Source organism: Etheostoma cragini, chromosome 4 (genome assembly GCF_013103735.1).
Source record: "Etheostoma cragini isolate CJK2018 chromosome 4, CSU_Ecrag_1.0, whole genome shotgun sequence".
NCBI classification, from domain to species: Eukaryota; Metazoa; Chordata; class Actinopteri; order Perciformes; family Percidae; genus Etheostoma; species Etheostoma cragini.
Window position 1 is genome coordinate 14,036,653 of NC_048410.1, and position 16,066 is coordinate 14,052,718.

At 40.2% G+C, this 16,066-nt stretch overlaps 1 protein-coding gene across 4 annotated transcripts in view; it reads right to left on the reverse strand.

Moving 5' to 3' along the window:
• The window catches only part of LOC117942774 (inositol 1,4,5-trisphosphate receptor type 1), a 68,607-nt gene that overhangs the window by 6,720 nt on the left and 45,821 nt on the right, over positions 1-16,066 (reverse strand). For all 4 annotated transcript variants that reach the window (XM_034868416.1, XM_034868417.1, XM_034868415.1 and 1 more), the window contains 13 exons: positions 13,850-14,033; positions 13,411-13,664; positions 12,076-12,276; positions 11,870-11,980; positions 11,429-11,524; positions 11,176-11,319; positions 10,872-10,979; positions 10,511-10,703; positions 7,735-7,857; positions 4,630-4,805; positions 2,542-2,706; positions 1,661-1,850; positions 1,473-1,565 (listed from right to left, as the gene is read on the reverse strand). In XM_034868416.1, coding sequence (XP_034724307.1) covers positions 1,473-1,565; positions 1,661-1,850; positions 2,542-2,706; positions 4,630-4,805; positions 7,735-7,857; positions 10,511-10,703; positions 10,872-10,979; positions 11,176-11,319; positions 11,429-11,524; positions 11,870-11,980; positions 12,076-12,276; positions 13,411-13,664; positions 13,850-14,033 — 2,038 coding nt within the window. The remainder of the gene's footprint in view (positions 1-1,472; positions 1,566-1,660; positions 1,851-2,541; positions 2,707-4,629; positions 4,806-7,734; positions 7,858-10,510; positions 10,704-10,871; positions 10,980-11,175; positions 11,320-11,428; positions 11,525-11,869; positions 11,981-12,075; positions 12,277-13,410; positions 13,665-13,849; positions 14,034-16,066) is intronic.

Below are 16,066 nucleotides of genomic sequence, written 5' to 3' on the forward strand. Positions count from 1 at the left end.
TTTTGGAAAATGGCTGCAATGAAACAAAGAGTGAAAAATTTAAAGGGGTCTGAATACTTTCCGTACCCACTGTAATAAGTATTAAACTTACTCATGGGACCCAAAGAGTTTGTGCAGGGTCCTTTACAGGTAAAATTAATACAAAAGTTAAATTAAAAGTTAAATTAAGAAAAAGTTACATCAAGAGTGAGTTATGATACAATCTACTGCAATGTATTACATTTATTTACACAATAAGTTGAAGAATAATTGTTCTGTGTCGTCATCATCATCACATACATTAGAAAAAAGATGGAGCTAGTGAATGTCACAGTAGTGTCGTTTTATTCAGATATAATGATAACTGCATGTAAGACAGTATGACACACTACTATTTACAGCCTATGAAAATATCAGAAAAATCTCAAGCCATACTCATCTTGTATTGAGTGTATTATGGTATTTGATGTGATTATCATTGTGCTTATAATATTAATACACAGTATTTACTCTTTTGACTGATAAAAAAATCTAAGAGCGTGTTAGCTTGTTTGTTTTCCAATGTTCTCTGATTATAAATAACTATTATTAATCCAATTGTGTTACAGTAGGATCTGATAGCCTTGTAGTGAGTTGCAGAACGTGATATCTGTTTAAGTGCTTTTTACATGTTTTGGTTCACAGTGTGAAGGTGGTAAGTCAAAGCAAGAGTGTTTTTGTTTAGATGGAATGTGACAAGAGCTATGTGTAAACTTGATGTAAGATGTATCCAATTTGATAAAGTTTATAGGCCATTGTGCCCTCTTAGCCAGTTAAATGATGGACAGGATAGAACATATCATGATCCTCCCGCCAACTGTTTATTATTGGCCAAATAATTTGATAGTTTTTATGCCCAGGCTGAGGGGGTACAATTGACATGTTGATGTTACATGATGGCCGGTGACTTGACATGCGGACAGGATGAACCGACGATCAAACTGCCAACCTTGATATTAAAGGCTGACCCGCTCTACGTCCTGAGCAAAATTTGTTAAGGACAAATGGCAATTATGTGACAGTTGACCAAATCACATGAATGGATGAAGTGTGAATAAGTGTGAAGCTGCGGAATGCAACAAAACAGTGCAGAAACATCCGTTGTTAACTTAACTTAAAAGGGTATTTTAAGTAGGCCCTTTAATAGATGATTGCCAGTTTTCCACATGTCTTTTTGGTCTTCCACTTTGTCTCCCAATTTCCAAAAATATGTTGGCCAGTATACTTTGACCCCAGACTCTTAACCTTGCAAAAAAATGTAACCACATTATAAACTGAGCTTATTGAAACTACGTTTTGTTAAGTTTCATTAATGACGTGAAGTCCACACAAGAACACAGAACATTCTAATATTATTATTTATAGACAGATTGTTTTAATAATTTAAATATTTAGCTAAAGAAACATTTCTCAAGCTAAACCTATGTAAAATCCAGTACTGCAGTGTACATTACCTTCCGGCCGGGCCTCTGTGGTGCAGTTCTCATCAATCCCTCCCTGACACATTCCTGTTGACAGAAACTCACCAGCCAGACTGGCTCCATTTTCTAGAAAGTCGGAAGGGATAGTGCATAACTTTTCTGGTCTTTTAAAATGAACAGGCTTTTGTAAAAATGATAAAATGGCAAGAATCTGTCCTCACTTAGAGTCGTGTTGGGGATACGATCCACCTCCAGGATGAAGTCGTCTTTGAAGAAAATGTAGCCAACAATGGAGAACAGGTAGACCAAGATGAGAGCCAGGACAGCCGTGAGCACGATGGATCGTCCATTACGAGTCACACTCTTGATTACATTCAGCAAGGTCTCTTCTCTGTATACCAGGTCAAACAGCTAGAGGCAAAGCCCACATTACATAACAAAAGGTTAAATATGCGGCAATAGATTCATTGTAAAGTATCTTAATGCTTTTCAGAAGGCGAAATCTGAAATTACCAGTATAAATTACCAGCATGTGTTGCGAGGTTAACGTGAGGTTACACAAAAATGCCCAAGTGGCACTAAACAAGTGTGTCCAATTAGATTTTCATCATGTGGCTTTATACTTTTCTCTCTAGTGCTGAACCATCCGTTTGCTCTGTCTGACATGAATGACATTGGTTTTCAGCATCTTGTTTTTCAAGAAATATGGAAATATGTTGTGCTGCATCTGCAGCAGAGTTGCTTGGTTCTGTTTGAATGGAAAACATCTTGAAATACTGGTATATTTATCTGAAATGCTATAACGCAGACCTGAGGCCCAGGAATACAGCACTTAACACCACAACAACAACAAGAAAAACCAACAACAAAAACACAATTACAGAACCGAAAAAGGAAACTTCTGGCTTGCAAGTAGGATATATCCTTGAATGCACCGTGATGGAAAGCTAAGGCTACATTCAGTGAAAGAAATCATATTTTGCACAGGGTTATACTCAAAATCTGCTGCTCTTCACCTACCTCTTAGTAGGTCTGTGTATATGTGTTTGTAAAGGTGTTGAATTCTTAGTATTTGTGTATTCATAGGGTGTGTTTTTCTCACCAGCAGACTGTAGAAAAAGACATGGACAAACACCCCCAGGGAGCAAATGATGAGGTAAAGGAGGTGGTAGAGGAACTCAAAATCCAACACCATGGCTTTGTAGCCTCGCGTGAAAGTTCCTCGGTTTCCCACAAAACTTATCAGGAAGATGATTTTATTGCACACCTGAAAGATAAAGTCAACCTCTCTTTAGTAATTAAAATGAAGGACAATTAATCAATCATTATTTTAATATTGAACTAGAGACCATCTTGCGAAGGGATCCCACCAGTTGTGATGCCAAATTGTGTGTGCAAGCAGTGCAACATGGTGGATGTGAAAGGAAAGCTCATCATCAGTGCATCCTTTTAATTATGTAATCTACTGTATGTCTGTTTAAGAATGACACTAAAACTGTTTTTGACTATTGATAAGCTGCATATAAACTACATTTTTTTAGCGAGCTGATTACTGGAGTCCATGGGATGTGTTTACTAATTTTCCTGCATTAACGTGATCCTGATCTCCTGTTTCTTGTGTACATGTAAACGCAATTGAAGGGATAGATGATATAGGTGTGTGCAAGACATTATTTTGTGTGCGTGCGTGTTTGTGTTCAAGAACACATCCAGAGATTCCCTATGGGCTGATCCAGTGACCCACTTCACACCCCATAGCACAGCCAAGCGTTGCCAAGGAGAGCTGTAGGGCCAGGGGGCGACACCACAGGCAGACAGGACACCGACCTGCCAAGTGGGCATGAGCTCGAGTGAGAGTTAAAAGAAGAACTGGAACTAGTGTGGTGTAGGTTCCTCAGTATGTGAAAGTACATTTGGTAGTGCATGTGAATTGGAAAATAGGAATGGTACGTATTTAGCATTTATTTTTAAGAATTTTAAGAACACAACAAACCACACAAATACACACTGTCAAACACAGGAGAGACAAGAAGACTGTCTGTGGCTGTGTTTTTGTGTACCGGACTCCGCTAGCAGATGCTGCTCTGGCGGGTAAGGCTTGACGCGGTGGGCTGTGTTAACACGGACTCGTGCAGAAATGGGGTGCTTGTGTAACTACTGAAAACCGCTGGTGGAGTTTGTGACTGTTAACTGCCGACCATTTTACATTCCACGTGAATTCACGGCTGTGTAGTCGTCGTTACACCAAGTGCTAATGCTACCTTTACGTTAGCTGAACTTTACAAAGCCTATGATGTGTGTGCACTTAATGAAGCCTGTTTCGTATGACTTTTTTACATAATGATGTTTTTATATATTTTAACTTGAGCCAGGGTGAAACGTTGTTTTGTGTATATGGTTGAAATGACAATAAAAACACACTTGAGTTGAATGCCTTACTGTCTGTCTATGTATGTAAACGGTAGGAGCGGCTCGGGAGTGGACAAAGCAAGTGCATTCTGGGATTTGGAGTCTTTCACCCGCATTAGCCAAAAACACATTTTCTGGCTATACTCATTTCTACTACATAAATGACCCAACTTAAAGATATATTCATCTATCCAACGGGGAAATATCCTTATAATTTGTCTAGGTTTTGAGATATTCTGAGATTTCTGCCTCTAACCCAATACAATGGAGGTAAATTCATTTCATTACAGGTGCTTAACATTTTTACTAGGGACAAACTCCTCTTTAGTAATACCTCCAATAAAGACTGTCCATAAATAAGTCTTTGTTGTATCCAAAGACATTTTCTAAATGCATTTCTTATCATTGTCAATGTCTATGACATGAAAACAAATAGTAAGAACAGGCTAATCACAGTTTCTCAGAACCCAAAGTGACATCTGCAAGTTGCTTGCACCAGCAAGCCCCAAAATATTTAGTTGACAGTGATATTAAAAATATAAAAAGCACCAAATCCTCATGTCAGAAGCTGAACATAGCTAATGATTGTCATTTGTGCTTGAAAAATGACTGAAACAATCAACTGATTCTAACAATAGTTATTATCGATTGATTATTTAACTAATTGTTTCATCTTACAAAACTCCATTTCCTTCCACTGTATTGGGGTAAAAGTAACTCCATGACTGGAAACTACCACTGGTAATTTGTGTGAACTGACCCTTTAAGGCAGACTACTCACATTGAAGGCACCCAGAAGGAAGAGGGTGGGCTCCAGGCCAACAGAGAAGATGAGACGGAGGATGGATATAATGACGAGGGCACGTATGCCCAGCGGTTGGGGCATGATAATAACAATGACCAGTGTTGCCAAGACTCCCATCCACAGCAGCGCAGACAGGTGGGGATCCAGCATACCTGCAAACCATAAATGTACATATTAATGCACATTCAAGCCATAAAGGATACCTGCTAAAAATGCTGTATTTGAAAACCCTTTTATATAGTGAATTTGCCATGTGTGGAATTGTGTGGCTTAAACAAGGCCTCGTCTGGTTCAACAGATCTTTAACTGGTTTCTACTAAGTTCTGCTACACACCTTTATAAATGAAACTTTGAACTCAAAAGAGAGCCAGTTGCATAATACTTACATACTTTTTGTGTATGTTTGCTTTACGCTTAGGTAAGAGCCTACCTGATGCTACACTTGATCCCATGGTAAATCCAGGATTAGTGTCCAAGTCAGGGGTTTAATGTGGCAATGTATCAGACAAGCTAAACCTTGCACCAGGTTTGATCACCCTGAAAACAAGGCCACACCCAACCTGCTGTTTCTGTTAGGGCTTCCCGTTTCTTAAAACACAGAGCTAACATGTGTGTTAGCGCTCTAGGAGCACTGGTCACCTACCATCCTCACAGAACATGGAAAAGGAAAAGATTAATGTTATAAAAGTAAAAAAGATCAAGGGAAAAGAGAAAGAAAAAAGGGGAAAACCCGCAAGTCTTGAAAAAACAGAGGAAGAGAGAGAGAGAGAGAGAGACAGAGAGAGAGAGAGAGAGAGAGTTAACAATAGTTAGTTGTATTGGATGAGAAAGCAGAAGGGGAGTACTGTGGATATGGGAGCCCTCCTTTCCTTTTCTCCCACCTTGCCTACTGTATCTCTCGCTCCTTCTCTTCCTCTCCCTCCCAATCCCTGTGGAGATCACATGACAGGTGCCACTTACATAACAGCCATTTCTAAAAATATCTCAGCTGAAAGATTCATAAGGAACGAGCAGGGAGCAGCACACAGCTCTGGTGATGTGGCAGACTGAAACGTTAGGGCGCTTACATGCCCTCACAAACTCTGTAGCTACCTTGCACTTGGGGTTAATGTGCAGGCGGATGATTGTGCGCAAACGTCTGTAAAGTCAACAGTTGAGAAGGCTGCAAGCATGCACTGTCTGAGTATGCACATGTGTTGAGTTGAGTTTGTGGTGCTAACAGAAGTTCTTCTGTTAAATAGCAGCAGTCATGCATGCAGGCAGATACCACTGATCTAGATCTCCTGCTCTTATAAACCTCATTCTAAAGCCCCAAGCAAAGGAGAGTAGAATGGGAGAGCAAGCACAATGTGTGTGTAAAAGACAGAGAGAGAGAGAGAGAGAGAGAGAGAGAAAGAAAGAAAGAGAGAGAGAGAGAGAGAAGGCAGAGGCCCAGAGCTGTAAAAGAGCCTGTTAAAGCAGGCCAAAGGTATGCTGGAGTCTCACGTGATGATGTTCTGCACACAGAAAGAGTTACAGTGCAGAGGAGAAATACAGTCAGGCTTGATTTGTTTTACAATAACTACAGAATGCATGGCATTTTCGTTGTGTCACAGAGTTAAAAATATAATTGCATGGCTTATTGCGCTGTTGTTTTTGGAATTAATTGTTCTGCTCTGTTTGCAATTTTTTTTGTAATTCACTACAAAATTAATAAAACACAGCATTTTTTGATTCACAATTCCTCCAGATAATTTGGCAAGTTGTAAAACAACTGTGGCAGTAGCTCAGTCTGTAGGGAGTTGGGTTGGAAAGCTGAGGGTCGTCGGTTCCATTCCCCGTACGGAATGTGGATCAGTACCTGGAGGGTGCCAGAGTACTGTCAGATGCCCATGTGCATTTGGGCATGAATAGGTCCCGAGTGTGTGTGTAGTTCATGCCTGTGTGCAGTGATTACTAACAAAACAGAGTGTTATTTGTAATTTCCCCACTGGGGATCAAAAATGTGTGGCGGTGCTTTAAATAGCTGGGGCCCTGAGGCTCTGTCTAAACTGCATTTCGTTGCAATGTACCTGTACATGTGTAATGACAATAAAGTTGAATCTAATCTAATAAACGGTTTAAATTATGCAATTTTTTTCATTTTCACTAGGCTATGGGCCTAGTGAAATAATGCTTTTAACATTAATGTCAGTAGTTGGGTGTTGGAAGCCTGGGGGTTAAGACACACATATCATACAACCACAAAATCTCCGGTTTGACCTTTGTTGCACGTCATACTTATCTCACCCTCCCTCATTATTTCCTGTATGTTGTTACTATTTCAGTCAATCTGGTCAATTAAAAAAAAAAAAACACCAAAGTAAAACATTTATCTTTCAGTTTCCAAATCTCTATCTAAAATCTCTGAGGATTGATGCATTTGTATTATTATTACTATTACATCAGTGTGATGTAAATGTAAAAGAAAACGTTGAAACTCCCAAATCTACAATTGGGTACAAGCCAGTCTAGGGTACAATCTAAAACTGGTTGCACGACATGGCAATAAGTAGGGTTTTTGGCTTCTTTCTTTATATTGAGGCTTTATTACTGGCTATAGAAATGATTGCTACAAATTCAATATAGCCCAGGAATGTATGGGAGATCCCCTTTATCTATTATTGTCTTATCTTCTCCATAAGTAATAAACACAACAATAAAAAGTGTTATGGGCTGTGTGTAGCACAAAAACTTGTCGGCAAGCCCCTGTTCTTCCTGTTTTGAATTGACGAGTGCACAACCTTTGTTTGACCCTGGTTTCAAAAAATAGTCTGAATGCAAATACAATGTCACACATACAAATAAGGCTTTTGAATGCTATATCAATATAAGAGTAACATGCATGAAAGAATTTACTACAGTAAGGGTAAATGTTTCATATGCATGAAAGAGGACCGGGACTACGCAGACATCTGCTTCACAGTAAAAAGTGTACTTATAATTATTAATTACAAATTATCCAAACGTAACTGAGCTCATACAGTAATATTAGTAACAGGATGAAAGAAGGATAAGGGTTAACTTTTGAAAAGCTTGTTCTCACACTCATATGCGACTAACCTGCATGTACCCCCTCCAGGGGGTAAAAGAAGCAGACCAGTAGGTTCATGAGCACAGCCAGGTTAAAGGACACATTACTCCACACGGACATGTTTCTGGAGCACCAGTACAGCACTGGTTGGGCTGAAGAGGAGAAGCAGTGTCATTTAGACATATTTTTTAAATGTGATCACACACAATATGATTTTGGTAGATTGTGTCTATAAAATGAATACAAACTGTAAAAATTGTTTGTTAAAAAAGGTCCCAAGCTCATCAGAATGCTTTTTTTGTCTGACCATCAGTCCCAAAGTCAAAGATGTTCTATTCAAACAACACTGTGATGATGATATTGTCCTTCATAAATGATGTAGAGAAACAGCAAATCCTCACATTTAAGAAGCCAAGACCAATATTTTATAGCTTATGATGAAAAAGTAATAAAGCCATAAACCTATGATCAAAAAATGTTCAGCAAAATTTTAGTTGAATTACTGTTTAATCAACTAATTGTTTCAGCACTAAATTGAGTTTCTTGTAAAACAATCATATGAACAACCTGTAGGGTGAATTTGAGCACCACTGGCTTATTTCTCCCTTGCTATGAAGCAAATAACAAAAATTACAGATAATCAAAGAAAAAAATGCATTATGTGTGTTGAAATGTTGACACTGAAAATTAAGTTTTAAAAGGTCAAATTGAAGAAAAATAAAACATGCCACCTTTGACCCAATATGGCTTTTAATAGATTATGTTGTGCTGTGTGGAAAAGAGAACCAGATGCAGGGACTTTTCTCTGTCTATCCCCTTTTCTGAGTGAGATACGTAATATGGCTTTGTGTGGGTATGCTGTCTCGTACGTGGATTAGAGTGTGGGTGCGGGTCTGTTTTGTGTGTATGTTTATGAGCATGAGCAAGCACACTCTCAGTTGTGATTCATAAGGTTACTGTACAAATGTTTCAGGGCTTAAAGAATGTGGAAAGCCCCAGTCTGCTTTTAGAGAAAGGAAACATGCATACACATAACACAAACACACACACACACACACACACACACACACACACACACACACACATACACACACACACACACACACACACACATACACACACACAGGAAGATAGTTAGCCCTGCTGTCGAGTTGAGGATACGCATCCATCCATCCATCCATTTTTCATACCCACTTGTCCCGTTCAGGCTCACAGGGATTGAGGTCTATCCTAGCATACATTGTGCAACTGGCGGGCTACAGCCCGGACATGTCCCCAGTCTGTCACTGGGACACGTAGTCACACAACCACATTCTGAGTTTCTCATTCACCTAAACTGCATTTCTTGCAGTATTTTCTTAAGTCTCTCAGAACAACAATCCCCTCCTTTCTGAAATGGGATGACAACTTGATCGGCATCATTAAAAAAGCCCATCAAAGACTAAAGACTAAAGACTTTTCCGCACCACCTTAAAAAGTTTGGGCTGTATAGAAAGGGGATGCTGCAGTTGTACAGATCTGTCATAGAAAGTGTTCTCACCTTTCCTATATGTGTGGTTTGGAATGTCCACAGCTAGAAAGAGGAAGCAGCTGGACAAAATTGTTCACTTTGTCTTGACTGTCATGCTGAGATTGTCTGTAGTTCTGTAATGAGCACACTAAGTCAAATTCCTAACAACTACAAATGTAAGTAATATGGCAATAAAAGTATTGGATGGATGTGGAAGGAAACAGGTACACAGGCAGAACATGCAAACTCCACACAGAAAGGCCCGGCTGGCTGAAAAATCATTAAGCCACCATTCCTCTACAAATTTCATTTCTCGGGGAAAAAGTCAAGGAAGTTGTGCACACTCATCTGATTAGCATCAGACAACTCTTAGAATAAATAGTTACATTTATGAAGACAATTAAGCAGTCATGATAAACCAACAAGCTCACTAAATTATAGCAATGTTGCTACTTGCTGCTGCACCAGCTGTGTGCACTGCACACAGACTTCTCCCACCAGCCCTGTCATCTCCTATTAAGATGCTTGTCAATGACATCTCTTGTCTGAAGCAGTATTTGCAGTTTTGAAATAATTAAACAATAGATCAATGAGTCAATTAACAGACAATTAATCAGCAACAGTTTCAACAACTTATCAAGCAAAAATTATTACAGAAAGTATTTTCCTCCACCATGAGAATTTTTAACGTAACAGTTGGTCAAACTAAACAAGCAATCTAAAGACATCACACTGGGTTGAGTTTTGTGATGGGTATCCTACCCCTATTTTCTGATTACAGAACAATTAATCTGTTATTAACACTAATTATAAAATGTAAATGGTCTGTTCTTATATAGCGCTTTTCTAGCCTTAACAACGCGTTTACATCCCATTTAAAATGGGATGTATACACTGTGGCCAAGGCTGCCGCACAAGGTGTCACCTGCTCATCAGATAAACACTCACACACATTTACTCTCCAACTCTGGGTCAGTGTCTTGCCCAAGGACACTTCGACATGGAACTGCAGGGCCAGGGATCAAACCATCAACTTTCTAAAAGGCAGACAACATAACTAACATAGTTAATTTAATCATGTGTTTCCCATAGGTCAGCGGGGAGCATTGGAGCCTTATTGCAATTTTCACTGGATCCTGTGCTTCAATCAATGGCAGAACTTACAGAAGAAGAGTTTATTCAAATTCAAGTGAATGAGGAAACTCAAGTGAATAATCATTTATTTTTTACAAAACTGTGTCATCTGACATAACTGAGCACTACACGCACCACACATGCTACATCTTGACTCCCACCTCTGAGTTTCTTCTGCCAGTTCATCTCATTGAAGAGGTCCTCTGCTCGCAGGAAGAAGTCATTGATCTTGCTGCCCTGCTCGTCTCTCTCTGTGGTGTAGTAGACTCGCAATTTTGACTCGGAGGTCAGGAACTCACAGATGTTCGGCACGGGGAACACTATCTCCTCCATGGTGCGGTCCTGGCGCACAATCTGAACAGGGAGACACACAGTCACCTTGGCCTCTGTAGGTCCACGTTACTGTATATTTGCAGAGAAACTGTCACAAAATATACATTTACTTTTCTAGATAATTGTTTTGTGAAATTCTACTACAGAGGGCTTTAACTAGTGACAAGATTTACGAGTTATGACCTCTACCTCTATCTGAGCGGTGTGTTTGGCGTAGAACTCCAAGGCCTCATCTCCATCTCCATTGGCCCCTCCTGGCTTTAACATCATGGATAGCTCCTTATTATGACGTGCCAACTGTAGAGGGGACACAGCCAAGAAGTGAGCTTGTCACAAAAGAAACGGACACATGAGTAACATGTGTATCTCGTCACATTCCTGCATTAAGGGAGGGATTCGTTCTTTTCTTTTTAATAATTGTGAAATATTGTGCGTCATACTATGCCTTAAAACATGGGATTCTAAAAGTTGCAGAGATGTGAGATGTGCAGACCTGGTGAGCTAAAATGTAGATATTGTGTCCAACATTTCGCGGGGAAGCTGCATCGTGTTCCTCCTCTTCCTCGTTATCCTCCTCCTCCCTCGTGTCCTCAAACTCTACCTCTCCCTGCAGGTAGGCCTTCTTTATCACCTCCACCTGCACACACACATTCACAACTCTGTGTTCTGTGATACAGAACAGCCAACAACAGCTATTGTATTTGAGATGTAAAAAGCAGCTGTGATGCACAATATCATTGCCTCACCAGCTCTTTGGGCCTCATATTGTACAGGATCCTCTCTGCATTCTCGCTGTCATGGCGGCTTTCCATGATGGCGAGCAGCAGCTTAGATGCATTGTTCTGATAATACAAAAAGAGAGAGAAAGCAGGCATGAGAGCTCCAAGATAGGATCTTAAGCTCTGTCAGTTTCTACATCCAAGGAAAACAGACAGAAACCCTGGTGCTCTAGGAAAAATGCATTCTGCAGTTATTTGTCTTGGCAGGCAAGAAAAAAAGCTAGTTTAGCTCAGACAAATGAATGCCCAGCTCTTATACTAGAAGCTTGTTCCATCCTGCTTTGAAAGGAAACTTCTGTACAGTTCTCCACCCTCATTTTAGTCCCCAAACGTCCCTCCTTCCCCCCGTTTTTACCCAACAGTGTAGATTCTTCCTCCACTTCACAAACTCCAACCCCGCCAACTCACCTTGAGCTCCAACACCAGGTCCATCCGCTTTTTCCCAAGTGGGTTGATGTCATTAAGGATCAGTGCAATTATGATATCAATTCCATTGGACTCGTGTGTGGCAATGCAATTCTGGAGGAAATTAAAAAAACATTCATGAAAATGACAGATTGTGCCCCCCCTTGGACAGCCCCAGACCTCAGATCAGACGTAGTCTCTTTATGTACCTGGTTTTCATGACAGGGGCCTTGGCAGTACTCTGTGAGACTCTCTAGAGTTTGGTTGATAAGGGCGACGTTTTTCTCATTGATGTACAGTCCCAGTAAACCGAGACCCCCTGTGGTGCTTCCGCAGATGCAGTCCAAGAACTGCAGAGTCTCACACACAAGGTTGTAGTTGTTCTTATTGTTTTGACAGCGAAGGAAGTTCTGGGGAGATAAAAGTGGTTGGGTTTGTGTGACTGGGACAGGTCTATATGGACCCAAATGGATACAATCTAATCAAAAAATGTCAAAAACAAACCAGTAAAAAGGTTTAACTAATAATTAAAATCCTGCTATTGAAAAAACAGTCCTCTGTAAGTCAAAGCTCCGCGGATGTTTTAAGAAGACCAAAGACGGAGGGAGCTAGCACCCATATTTCTGTTTTAGGCCTTGTCTGTACTGCTGAGCTCGACTGTCCAATCAGAAGCTTGCCACTGTGTCAGCTGTCACGCCCACGCAACTTATCCTTTGCAGGCTGGTGTGCTATAAATTTTACCAATAAGGTTTGTGCAGTTACACAAACTAAACTTATTACATTCTAAACAAAACCACGGTGCTAAAAAAGTCAAAGATAACGAGACCCACAGTGCAACATTTTCTGCAAAATACAAAAGAGGTCAACCTGCTCTCTTTATAAAAACTGTTTGCGTTAAGTACTTCTTTCAGACAACGCTAATCCTAAATGAAAGTAAATGAGGAATGCTATTACATTACATACACAACATTTACTGCCATCAAATTAGTTTTGCAGAGAGAGCGCCGAGCTGAGGCGGTACATACTGAATGATAAAAGAGGAAATAGTATTATAAGACATTGTAAGACACAAATTGCCCAATTACTTTAATTATCAAGTGAGAAATCTGCAGGCATCACTCTTAGACTTGCATAATGCTCTAAAGCTCATGAAGTGCTGTCTTCTTTCTGGAATTGACAGTAAGACTAAGACGTAGCTGAAAGCCACCATGTCCGGGCTCAGTGAAAGAGAGAGGCACATAAAAAGGAGGAGGCTCATTGAACACACAAACTGAAATGAAGTAGGGCGGTTTCCTTTCATACAAGATTTGCCAGAGAAGCCACCTCCAAAGCCTAAAGAGGTCAAGCCTGACCTCTCATACAAATGACAATGGATTTAGCATTGCTATTGAAACCATTCACCCAGTGCCTGGAGCAAAGAAGAAACAGCATGCATGGATAAGACGGAACAACCACAATTTGGAGTAAGGAAGGTACTGTAGCCAAGTGTGAGCCATTCTAACCGATATCTGTGAATAAAGAGTCTAAAGATCAGTCTGTCCCACCTGGAGTTCACGGTTGTGATTCTCACAAAGCAGCTGGAGGAAGCGAAGGATGGGCTGCATGATGACAATTACAAAACTCATTTCTCCCTCATCCTGGTTCTTGTCCCCAGTGATGGGCTGGCCGTCGGCTGAGTTGCAGTGGTCCTCAGGGTCCGCTTCGCGCCGGTAGGAGTTAAAAGCCTTCTTAGTGGCAGACGAGGCCTCTAATAGCTGCTCTTTCACATCCTCTGTCATGACCACAGCTGAGTCTCTGGCTAAACAGGAAAAGCACCAAAAAGGGACTAAGGATGCAGTCAAAACCCACATAAAACCTCTTAGTACCATGGATTTGCAAATAAATTTGGGATATAAATTGGAGCTTGTCTTGGCATATTTTGTTTACATAACAACACAACCTGGTATTAATTCATACTTCAGATCATAGTATGGGACCTCTGACCTTTTTTGCGAACAGGGACGTCTTTGTCCTGGCTGTCATCATCTCTCTTTCTGTTCCCCAGGTCACTGGTGTTAACTGTCACCGTGGCTTTGATTTCCAGCTGGGCCAGCTTCATGCGGTCATAGAAGACCCGGAAGAACTTTTCGTATTTCTTGTCTTCTGTCAGACGGCAAAAAAAAGATCGCTGGATACAAAGGAGAACAGAAAAAAATGGATTACGGATCTCAACGTCTGCTAAATGCAATTTTTATCTATTAATCGTGTCAATTGTTCGTCATGCAAAAACACAAGTTCATCTGGATCCAGCTTCTCAAATGTGATGAAGGACAAAACAAGTAACTTGAAGATGTTATCTTGGAATTTCTGGGAAATTACAGTAAACATTTTCACTTTTTTCTGACATTTTATAGATATGAATATAAAATATTACACGCATTACGTAGTCAATACTTGATTTTCCCCTCCAAGTTTGTATTATGCAACTGATACATTATTTAAAGTGCAGTGAACTAAGGTCGAAACCGGTGAATGTGATCCTGCAACAGTGATTATAGACTTTAAGATCTGGTTTCATTTAAAATTCTTTGTTTGTCTCTGCACACATTTTCTATCACAATTTTATTTTAAATCCTCACTTAATATAAGGAAAACAGTCTTGAGCAGGCTTTCACAAATCAACATATAGCTATAGTAAAGCAAGTACGGCTTTACTGCGATGGAAGAGTGTAAACGCTGTCAATTTTGCTCTGGAATGGGGTCATGCAAAAGCCTGCAAGCTCAATGCATACACCGTTTCCCAACCCACAGGGCTGTTGTTTTGCAGCCTATAGAAAGGCTTTGAGCGGCAGAAGCAACCTCACCACACTATCAGGGGGAAAAATGACACAAGAGAGAGAAGCCTGGCCTACTTACTGTACACAGATAGAGAAACCGAGATAGTAGGGAGCGGGAACAGAGAGAGCTAGAGGCTAAACACGGACACCAAAGAGAGAATAAGGGAGGAAAAATGAGATGATTGAGAGAGCAAGAGATATGGAGGGAATATAATCAAACAGTATCTAGGCCAGTTCTTAAAGTTGTTACATAACCATCTGTCTTTCCAGGTTAGATGGAAAACTGGGCTACTGGAGGAAACAAATAAATGATAGTCACAAGGAAAATGGTAAGCAAAACAGAAAAAAAACAAGCCTGGTTTCTTCTAACACTGAAACTTTGAAGGGGTTTGTACTGAAAGATTTATGTTCACCAGATTTTAGTATTAAGCGCATTACTAAATGTTTTGATTCAAAATTATTGGACAACCAATTAGGTAGCCAAACAAGAGAATGTATGCAGCTTGTTAACAGAACACAGAGCAGATCTAACAGTTTTGCAGCCAAATGTCTTCCAAAGAAACAATAACATAACCATGTGCTTGTGCCCTAAAGTCAAAGCATCTTTATTAGTCTTACCAAGGAGAATTTTTTTTTGGACCCAGAGAAATTGAGACACAACAGTTACAACGGAATCACACATCAAGAACATGATTAACAAATTTAAAAGAGAAATGTACAGTGAACATTTTGGCTACCTAAAAAGCTATGCAAACTGCAAATTGCCATTTTCTATAAAAAAAGCCATCCTTCCTATTCTTCTGTTCTCCCATACATGCCTTCCAAACACTTGTTCCTACTTCCATAAGCATCCATGCATTCAGTCATGAATAAACATTAATTTATTAATTTATAAATATCCATCCATTCAGTTATGAATGTGCATTAATTCCTCCATTCACATCCATACATACATTCAGTCACAGATATACATAATGAAACATAGTCATACGTTCATCGCCTTCATTGATGAGCTTGACTGAGAGAGGAACAAATGAGTGTGTATACCTGTTATATTTGCACAGAAGACCCTGTACCTCTTTCCTGAGTTCAATAGCTTAAACTTACAAGACAACACGTGAGAGTTATCAGATAGAATGGTCTTAGTCTTCCTGATTGTTGCCTGATCAAAAAGCTCCTGCGGGTTAAAGCAGATTCCAGAGCCTCATTGGGCCCCACCCCGGCCCTCCACCACTAAGCAGCAGCCCTCTTGCACGTACACACTCTTCCAGCACTCAGGGACAAGAACACCATAACAGCTTTTCATGACACTTCTTCTCAGAGTTGAGAGCACAGAGAAGCTAACAACTCACAACATGCCTAAGGACGGAGGTGTGGACGGGGG